Here is a 10,781-nt window from a genome sequence, read left to right as displayed (position 1 = left end):
GCCAATGATCGTCTACCTTGTCTCACTCTCTCGAATATAGCGGAAGAGAAGACACACGTACCAGAGTAAGGACAGAGTCCAAGAGCATTTATTAGAACACTCTTAAAATGAACTACTATTGTTACAAGACATGTCGCTAGATGGCGCCACCCTCCTGTGTATTTTGGCGCCATCCACCTCCGGGCCGAAGGCAGAGGCATATCAGACGCGGGGCGCGAAGTACGCACCACAATGTAACTCGTCATTAAGCATTCAATAAACAGTTCTTAAAGGTTAAACGTGTCCGCAACCAACGACATTGAAACATGGTGTCAGAAGTGGTAGAAGTCAACGCGCTCGTCCACTAGTGCAGCCACTGAAGACGACATGGAAAGGATCCCGCCGCCGCCGAAGTTCGAGAACGACAGCAACGCTGCCGAACAATGGCGCACCTTCAAGCAAGCCTTCACGCTCTACATGAAAGCTACGGATGTCAGTGGAACATCCTCTGAAAGGCAAGTTGCTCTCCTTTTGACAATCGGGGGACAAAGCCTACTGGACATCTATAATACGCTAGACTTTGGAAGCGCAACGCAAGAAAGACCTCACCCCGAGTATGATTTTGAGCACGTGGTGAGGCTTATGGATGCACACTTCTTACCGAAGCAAAACGAAGTATGCTCCCGCTACATCTTTCGCACTCGAGTACAACTCCCCGACGAGAGGTTCGACACGTTTTTAACCGATCTCAAATTGAAGACTCGGGACTGCAACTTCGGACCTGAAAAGGAGAAGATGATTCGAGACCAGATTGTCTGCGGAGTGAATGACGAGAAAGCGCGAGCGGACATTCGAAAACTTGATGAACCGTCGCTTGAAAAGGTTGTCAAGGTATGTCTAGCGCATGAGTCAACGAAGCTGCAACTTAAAGTCTTCAAGGAAGGCAGACCAGCAACTGAGGAAGTTCATGCAGTGAAAGACAGACGCCGTCGTCTACCACCTGTTGACCGAGCAAAAGATAGAAAGACAAGTTCGAATCAAGCAGTACAGCATTGTAAGTACTGTGGAAGCGATCATGCACGTGCTAGAAATGCTTGTCCAGCATGGAACAAAACATGCAACAAATGCAAAAAACAGAACCATTTTGCAGTTGTGTGTAAAAACAGCAAGACTGTTGCCAGTTTGGAGCCAGAAGACGACACAGATGAAATACTGATGGTGCAAAGCGGCAAACCAAGTCCACTGTTTGCGACTTTAAATCTGAACCAAAAAGGAATAAGGTTCCAGGTTGACAGCGGGGCTGCTGTAAATGTCACCACCAAGAGAAATGTGTCGCCTGATCAGATAATGCCGACGTCTACAACGCTGAGAATGTGGAATGGTACCAAGGTAGTGCCATACGGCAAGGCGAGGTTGAATGTAACCACTGCTAATGGACACAAGCACATTGTTGACTTTGTCGTGGTGCGTGATGACCTCAGACCCCTTATCGGACGAAAGACAGCCGAGCAGATGGGACTGATCACAGTGAATTACAGTCTGGTTGCCAGCATCAGTGCTGCAGGTGCACAGGGTGCACTGGAACAGATCATGGAAAGACACTCCGACGTCTTCGGACAGTCTTTAGGCTCATTACCTGGACTTGTACACCTGGTGACTAAACCTGCTGCAAGCCCAAAGGCGGTGACAGGCTGTCGGGTGCCAGTGAGTGTTAAACCGCAGCTAGAAAAGACAATCAGAAACCTAGAACAAAGGGGAATCATCAAAAGTGTCACCGAACCAACCCCGTGGGTGAGCCGAATGGTTGTTGCCACGAAGAAAAATGGTGATATGAGAATCTGCATTGATCCTCAAGCTCTTAATGAAGTTTTGGAGCGAGAGCGACACCCCTTGCCAATCTTGGACGACATTCTGCCCGAAGTTGCTAAAGCCAAGGTCTTCTCGAAGCTTGACCTGCGTGACGGCTATTGGCAGTGCATTTTGGACGAAGAGTCAAGTGTACTCACCACCCCAGACACCAATGGGACGTTACCGCTGGCTACGCCTTCCATTTGGACTTGCTGTCAGTAGTGAAATTTTTCAAAAAAGACTGCAGTCAGCGCTGGATGGACTAGATGGTGTATTGTGTGTCGCAGACGACATCCTTGTGTTTGGAGTTGGAGAAGCTGAAAGTGAAGCTCGCCAAGATCATGACAAAAAGCTTGAAAGCCTACTACAAAGGTGTGAGAAGATTGGCGTGCGACTCAACAGAGACAAAACTGAGCTTCATTGTTCAAGTATGACTTTTCTAGGACACCTATTGACGAGAGAAGGACTACGAGTCGACCCTGAAAAGGTCAGGGCCATTCAAGAGATGCCCCCCCCCCCCCCCCCTACGGACGTCAATGCTGTGCAGCGCTTTTGTGGGATGGTCAACTACCTTGCACGTTTTCTACCAAAGATCTCCCATGTTACAGAACCACTAAGAAAGTTGGTCATTAAGGATGCACCATGGGTATGGGAGAGGGAGCAAGTTGAAGCTTTTGAAGAAGCAAAAAACTTTGTAGTAAAGGCACCGGAAACCACTTGTGATACAGTGCGACGCCAGTGAGCGTGGTCTAGGAGCTGCACTTCTTCAGGAGGGACAGCCGATATCTTTTGCAAGCAGAGCTCTCACTCCAACTGAAGTACGTTACACACAAATTGAAAAGGAAATGCTTGCAATAGTCTTCTCGTTGAACAAGTTTCACCAGTACACTTTTGGAAGACTCACTACTGTGATCACAGATCACAAGCCTCTGCAAGCCATCACGAAGAAGCAGCTGGATCAGGTCCCGAGAAGATTGCAGGGAATGATATTGCAGACCCAACGGTACAATATCGACATTCAATACCGACCAGGGAAAGAACTTCTTTTGGCCGACACAATGTCACGAGCATTTCTGCAGGACGGTGGCTGTGAGCAGCAGCTGGAAGACATCAACATGATCAACCACTTACCTGTGCGAAAAGAAACTGCAGAACAGATCCGCAAGGCAACGTTGAAGGATGATAATTTGCAGAAACTGGTAATGGTAATCCTGGCAGGATGGCCGCAGGACAGGAACAACATTCCACCAGAAATTAGAATGTACTTCCCATTCCGAGATGAGCTCGTGGTGGAAGACGGTATAGTGTACAAAGGACAACGGCTGGTTGTACCAAAAGCACTACGTCGAGAGATGAAAGAAAAGCTGCACTCATCACACATGGGTGTTGAAAGCACTCTGCGACGTGCACGGGACAGCATCTTTTGGCCCAGCATGAATGCAGAGATAAAGGACCACATCTCAGCTTGTGAGATTTGCCAGAAGCATACACCAGCACAGCAGCGAGAGACACGAAAGCCTCACCCAGAACCCAACTTCCCCTGGGAGCGTGTTGGATGTGATATACTGGAGCACAAAGGTAAACACCTGCTAGTCACAGTGGACTATTACAGCAACTTCTGGGAGGTCGACCAACTCAACTCGCTAACATCAGCTCATGTAATACGAAGACTGAAAGCACACTTCGCAAGGCATGGCATCCCAAGAGTCCTTGTCACGGACAACGGCCCACAATTTGCCTGTGAAGCATTCCACAAGTTTTCAGTAGAATGGAACTTTGAGCACACAACGTCAAGCCCTGCATACCCAAGATCAAACGGCATGGCAGAGTCCGCAGTGAAGACCGTCAAAATGCTTTTGAAGAAGGCTGACGACAGCAATAGTGACCCACAAATGGCGTTCCTGGATTATCGCAACACGCCGTTGCAACACATGAAGGCAAGCCCAGCTCAACTCCTCATGGGCCGACGTACACGAACGTCGCTGCCAACGACAACGAAGCTGTTGCAGCCACGGGTTGTCAATGCCAGTAAGCGATTACAAGAGAAGAAACGAAGGATGATTTTTTACCATGACAGACAAGCCAAAGACCTTCATCCGTTAAAGAAAGGACAGAAAGTAACTGTTCGCCCAACCAAAGATGGGATGTGGACAAAAGCAACCGTGACTGAACAATGTGGTGATAGATCATACAAGGTGCAAGTTGGTGACAGCGTACTGCGGCGCAACAGAGTGCACATTAGAGGCATACCAGATTACCAACAACCTGATGCCGAGACCCCCTCGGAACCTCAAGATGGCTGTGATCAACATGCAACGCCTCAAGCAAAAAGCCTACCACAGCTCGAACCAGCAGTGGTGACGCCAACACAGAAGTCGCAGGAGCCCGGCCCTCAGCCAAGTTCAAGTTTTACACCAGTACGACCGAAAAGGTCAACTACTCTCCCCAAGAGACTTCAGGACTTTATTGTAGGATAATCATCTCAAACAAAAGAGGATGTTACAAGACATGTCGCTAGATGGCGCCACCCTCCTGTGTATTTTGGCGCCATCCACCTCCGGGCCGAAGGCAGAGGTGGATGGCGCGAAGTACGCACCACAATGTAACTCGTCATTAAGCATTCAATAAACAGTTCTTAAAGGTTAAACGTGTCCGCAACCAACGACATTGAAACAACTATGTCCCCATCCAAAATGCCCCCCGCGCCGGCAAGGTAAGAAAAGGTCCTTACCTGGCCAGACGCGGGGGCCCGGAGAGCCAAGACCGGGGAAGCATCGGAGAAGTCGCCGACACACGTCCTATCTCTTTCGCGGTCACCCGGACGAGTCTCTTTCCCGAAAGCGGGAAAACAAGAGGCGAAACCTCCTCGCCTGTCAGCACACAGTGATCCGCATCCGAGCGGGGGAACGGAAATCGGTACCCCCGAGAGAGAGAGTGAGAGGAGGGCCCCCCAAGCCAGGCGGCCCTCCGCCCCACGCGAACAGGTCGGAGCTCACGGCGAAAGCGGCCGAGCGTTCCGACCCGCGGCCGTTATCGCAGCCATCGGGGAAGGGAGACCAGAGGTAGGGTACCAGAGGAATCCCCACACAGGTTGGATGGATGGATGGATGAATACGGCTGAGCCCTTTGGATCGGGCGGTAGCTTACGCCACCTAGCCATTTTGTTTTACCATTTAAGCTTAGAATATTTAAATGTGAAATCTATATTCACTCCGCAGTGCAAAGAAAGTGAGGCTATGAAACCCCCTTGACATCAGTGAATAAGAAAATACCTAGTTTTCTTTCGATTTCTGCCACCATTCACTTAATCTTTGCTTGGTAATCTCTACAGTCTTGAAATCCACTCTCCCTTCGCTGTCTCTAAAACCCAATGACTTTATTAAATCTATGTTGTCTTCGGTAGGCATAGGGTGAAGCCCTTTACAGAAGAGTATCAAGTGCTCAGCCGCCTCGTCCTCCTCTCCACAAGCAGTGCACACTGTATCCATTTCCTGGTACTTCACTCTGTATGTTCTGGTTCGCAGAACACCCATCCTCGCCTCAAACAACAATGAGCTTCCTCTAGAATTGTCATAAATGCTTTCTTTGGCAATAACTGTTTTGCTTAATCTATAGCTTTCCAGAGCAGTCTTTGTCTGCATTCCGTCTAGCCACCGATCTATTTCTGTGGCCTTAACTTTCTTCTTAACCGAGACTTGCTCTTCCGTACCCTAGTGCGCTGTCTTCACTTTGTGTCTACACTCCTCATGTACAAATAGCTGAAAACCTTTCGTGCCCATTGCTCCCCATCTGTAAATTGTCGACGCGCCACCAAGTGGCAACGCTCGTGACCACAACACCACGCCGTAGCCTTTCCCGTCTGGCACAAGTGACGTCACGAATGCGCCCAATGAATGTCCCAAGACGGATCGCGCTCTCCGATGACTGATTTTTGAGCGCGCGCCCAATCGGGCCCCTCAGGGTGAAAAATATAGCCATCCGTTCAAAATACAAACGCGCGATTATGATTTACGGATATCATTGATCATATTAAACCTATTTCTGACCATAATAGGTGTATTTCAAGTTTCGATTCAGTATCCCTTTAAGTAGCCATGCGTCCAGATAGCTGTTCGGTGACGTCCCAGGTTGCCAGACACCATACACGTTGTAGGCCAAGCGTGGTGACTTGATCGTTGGTGCCACCGGGATAGTTGTCGAGTCACTCGCTGGGACGATCCAAAGGCCATCGCAGTCGAAGATGCGTCCGTGAAAATGACCGAGCGACGTTGTTGCGTATGCAGCTGTCAGCAACATCTGAACGACGGAGAAAAAGATTGGCATCGTTGTTTCCAATGCGATGCCGTGCCCCCGCTGGACTCCACTTTTCGGCACAGCATTGTAGTACTGGTGAAAGGTGTCAACGGTGTGAGAATGCCCCCCTCGTCAACCATGTCAAGCATGTCAAGCATGCAGTCTGCTTCTCCTCAAAAACTCATCACTGAGGCGTTGGCACATTGGAGTAACATTGCCCTTAGGCGTACAGCAGGTAGACGGCACACTTCACGCACCAATGTTGATTCAACTTTTAGTCGCTTGATTATGAACAAACTTGGTTCTAGGCCTTCTTTAGAAACCGTTAATAAGCAGTTCGTGCCGAGAGCTATATAGATGTCATCACAAATGATTTCAGCTTTCACTTCTTATCTTTTGCCCAGGCACGTAGCCAGGGGCGGGGGGGGGGGGGGGGGGGGGGGGGGGAAGGCATGGGGCCCGGGCCCCCCCCCCCTCCCCCATATCTTCCATTTTGCTGGGGCCTTTTCACCCCCTCCCCCTCATACAGCATTTTGTCCATGGGCGTCCCCCCCCCCCCCCCCCCCCCCCCGAAACAAAAATCCTGGCTACGTGCCTGCTTTTGCCCCATCACTTTTCATAGCCCCGAGAAGTTTGCGTGGCGCCCCCTTACGGCGAACCGGGGTGACGTCACGGTGAGGAGAGAATTTTTCCCCGACTCGCCCCGCTCGCCCTGTGGAGGCTGTGACGACACTAGCTGTCGGCGCGTTCGTTTCTATTTAATTTTTTTGGCATGTTTTTCGTAGGAAGTGTAAATTTTTATATGTGCCTTTATTGAGGTATGGCGTATTAGCCCCAAGAGCGAACACAAGTGTCGCTGCGGTCGCCGCGCCCTGATTGGGTGAGGTGTACCGTGACGTCAGAGAAAGGACTCCGCCCCGCGATCTCGCATCGGCTCGCTTCCCAGCGCCTGTTTCCTGGTTTGGCGTTGTGTGCCGCAAGCTCTTCGAGGAGCTGGACTTCGTTTACCCGGTGTACAACTTACAAGACGTTGAGTTAGGCCGATATGGACGTGCTTCCGTACATTTTATAAGCCTGCTTGTCCCTTTTACCTTTAAAATTGGGTTACAAATCCCGAAAGCTATCGGCGGAGGCAATTCCGCCGATGAACCTCCCCGTCCGTCCACACTAAAGTCACTGGATCCTGGGAAAGTAGCGCCATTGCCTTCCCTACCTGTTAGCCGGACACAAACGGATACTAACATACAGACGACCCGAACCTCGCAAGGCGATTGGCTAATCGGCCTACGTTGCCATGGAAATCGCCATCATTGGTCCATTTAAATCTTCGAAGCCTTCGGGGGGTCGTTCTAAACCAGTCGCGCCAAGATCACCATGGAGCATCATCGTACTGGAAGCGTTCCTCTTCAATATAAGAGTCTTTGGCACTTCGTATGCGATCAACTTATTAATCAGGCCCATCTCCATGGATCTCTTACAATTATATTGTTCTTCTTGCGCATTTCAAGACAGTAAACTCATTTTTCAGTGCCTCCAAGCACCGACACAGCATCTGGTGGTGGTACGAACGTGTACGCCTGTTTCGCCGGTGTGTGGTTAGCAAAATCTCGGTATACAAGAAACGACTCAATAAAGCTACCCGTCACCAGCGAATCTAGATAGGTTCACCAAGAACGGAGGGGTCAAGGAGAAATTGCTCATTTCATGGACCAAGATGGCGACCACACGCGGAGCTTGGCGTTACTTTCCCAGGATCTAGTGACTTTAGTCCACACGACACGACACAAGGTAATCTTGAGAGGGGTCGGTGAAGTGGTGGCGCAACTGTTTCAGAAGCTGGAATTCTGTTCCTTGCATGTTCATGATTTAGGAGGATATTACATCCTGCTTTCAAGGCATTTGAAGTGGCATTTCTATCAGGGGCCTTCGGGGGGTCGGCAAATTAGCTCGCAACCCCGACTCTGTGCTGCCACTCTGCATGCGCTGGTTCGCAGACGTTTTAAAGGCCCTGCGTCTGATGATCTTTGAAGTGCTCATGGAACAGGGGTGTTTTACGTAAATGTAGCTCCTTTGTGAATTAATTATATGGTTTATACATGTATGAAAGCATATTTCTTAGAAGATGCACAATTACTGAAAATTAGTTTGTATGGTAGCAGCAAAAACGGCCGAATGGCCCCCATTTGCCTGTATGATATGCATTGAACTGCCCAAAATATGAGCAGCGATAGTGCCGTCATTTGGAATGTTTATAATTTTTCCTGACATTCTTTATTCCAGCCTTTGTATTCGGAAAATACACCGTTTAGTCTGAATGGTCGTCTACAATTAAAAGAAACACTGCTGCAGGTCCCCAAAGCTTCCTCAGCCTCCAAACTCCGTACAGCTGGACTCTCTGACAACAGAGGAAAACAGGTGTAAAAGCAAGCATTCGAACGTCTGTCCAGTGGTAGATGCAGCACTAGTAGCAGAAAATGTGGAACCTGTGAAGGGTGACAGTCTGCATGAGAAAAACTTCTGGTATTTTAGCTTCAGGACAATTCGATTTAAGTAAAATCTCAGTTTTAAGGGACTAATAACGAGCTAGACACCTTCGTTTACGCTTGTTATACATTACTTGAGGGTTGATATAGACAAGTCCACAGAAACCACCCGCGTAGTCCATTGAAATACTATCCGGATCCAGCAAAGGTCAAATGCGAGCAATGTATATAATAAATGTTCCTTGTTTTTTTTTTGTTTTTTTTTTTTTTGTTTTTTTTACTATGCATTTGGGCTGTCTTACTTGTGATTCCTTCCCCATCGCCCAGACTGTATTTAGCATGTTGCTCAAGCAGCATGCAGCTTTTCTGCTTCGGCGATCTTGTTTAAAAACAGAGATGCAAAACAAAAGTATTACACATAACCTGCCAATTCATCCAGACCATCAGCAGCATTTATTGTGCGAGATGTAAATCTACAGTGATGCTCCTGCAATTGTGGCCATATTTCTTTATTTTCATATACCAGCTGTGATTCATGCGTTGCCTGACCTGTCAACTATGCTTAAAATGTTGGTTGAAGTTTCGTCTGTAGCTATTAGCCCCGAGAAGTTCGCGTGGCGCCCCCTTACGGCGAACCGGGGTGACGTCACGGCGAAAACAGAATTTTTTTCCGACTCGCTTCGCTCGCCCTGTGGAGGCTGTGACGACGTTAGCTGTTGGCGCGCTCGTTTCTATTCAATTCTTTTGTGCGTGTTTTTCGTAGGAAGTGTAAATTTTTATACATGGTTTTATTGAGGTATGGCCGGTAACTGCAGGCGAAACTTCAACCAACATTCCAGGCACGGTTGACAGGGCAAGCAACGCATGAATCGCAGCTGGTATATGAAAATAAAGATATATGGCCACAATTGCAGGAGCATTACTGTAGATTTACATCTCACACAATCAGAGCTGCTGATGGTCTGAATGAATTGGCAGGTTATGTATACTATTTTTTTTTTGTATGTCTGCTTTTTAACAAGATCGCCGAAGCAGAAAAGCTGCATGTTGTTCGAGCAACATGTTAAATACAGTCTGGGCCATGGAGAGAGAATCACAAGGGAGACAGCCCAAGTACAAGGGAAAAGTAAAGAAGGAACACAGGCATATACCACTTATTTCTTTATTTGTGTTTAGATTGCTCACATTTGACCTTTGCTGAATTCGTATAGTATTTCAATGAACTCCACTGGTGGTACCTGCGGACTTGTTTATATCATTCCTCAAGTAATGTACAACTAAGTAAATGTGTCTAGCCCGTTATTAGTTCCTTAGGCTCTAAAATTGAGATTTTAGCTAAATCAAATTGTCCTGAAGCTGAAATACCCGAAGCTTTTCTTACGCAAACTGTCACCCTTCACAGATTCCACATTTTCTGTTACTAGTGCAGCGTCTACCACTAGACAGCCGTTCGAGTGCTTGCTGTTCCTCTTGTTTTTCTTTGTTGTCAGAAAGTCCAGCTATAGGGAGTTTGGAGGCTGAGGAAGCTTTTGGGGACCTCCAGCAGTGTTTTTTTTTTAATTGGAAATGATAATTCAACTAAACGGTGTATTTTCCTAATGCACAAGGCTGGAATAAAGAAAGAATATCAGGAAAAAGTAACATTCCAAATTACGGTACTGACTGTGCATATTTTTGGTAGTTCAATACATCTAATACAGGCGGCTGGGGCGATTCGGCCGTTCTTCCTGCTACCATACAAACTAATTTACAGTAATTGTGCATCCTTTAAAAAATGAAACATGCCTGCATACGTGTAACGAACTATACCGTTAATTCACGAAGACGCCACATTTATGTAAAACAGCCCTGTTCCACGAGCACTTCAAAGGCCTTCAGATCCAAGGCCTTTCAAACATCTGCGAACCAGCACATGCAGAGTGGCACGCGCTGAGTCGGGGTCGCGAGCTAATTTGCCGACCGACCAAAGGTCCTTCATATAAATGCCACTTCAAATGCCTGCAAAGCGGGATGTAATATTCTCCTAAATCATGAACATGCAAGGAACAAAATTCCAGCGTCTGAAACACTTACGCCGCCGCTCCAGCGACCTGTCGCAAGATTGTTTTGTGTCGTGCTGACGGACGGGAAGGTTCATCGGCGAAATTGCCTCCGCCGATAGCTTTCGGAATTCGTAAC

At 48.0% G+C, this 10,781-nt stretch overlaps 1 protein-coding gene across 1 annotated transcript; it reads left to right on the top strand.

Annotated features, from left to right (window-relative positions):
• The first annotated feature begins 366 nt into the window (after positions 1-366).
• LOC115310855 lies at positions 367-2,049 on the top strand. Its single transcript, XM_040215431.2, has one exon. It carries the CDS (start codon positions 367-369, stop codon positions 2,047-2,049), a length of 1,683 nt encoding a protein of 560 aa, XP_040071365.2.
• Positions 2,050-10,781: the final 8,732 nt, after the last annotated feature.

The sequence above is a fragment of the Ixodes scapularis genome, unplaced genomic scaffold (assembly GCF_016920785.2).
Source record: "Ixodes scapularis isolate PalLabHiFi unplaced genomic scaffold, ASM1692078v2 PGA_scaffold3__209_contigs__length_174095766, whole genome shotgun sequence".
Classification (NCBI taxonomy): domain Eukaryota; kingdom Metazoa; phylum Arthropoda; class Arachnida; order Ixodida; family Ixodidae; genus Ixodes; species Ixodes scapularis.
The sequence above is the reverse complement of the archived record's forward strand: the minus strand, read 5'-3'. Positions and strand labels throughout refer to the sequence as shown.

What these genes read in the sequence shown, in the direction of transcription:
- LOC115310855 (XM_040215431.2), top strand. Translation starts at nt 367, where the DNA reads ATGGAAAGGATCCCGCCGCCGCCGAAGTTCGAGAACGACAGCAACGCT.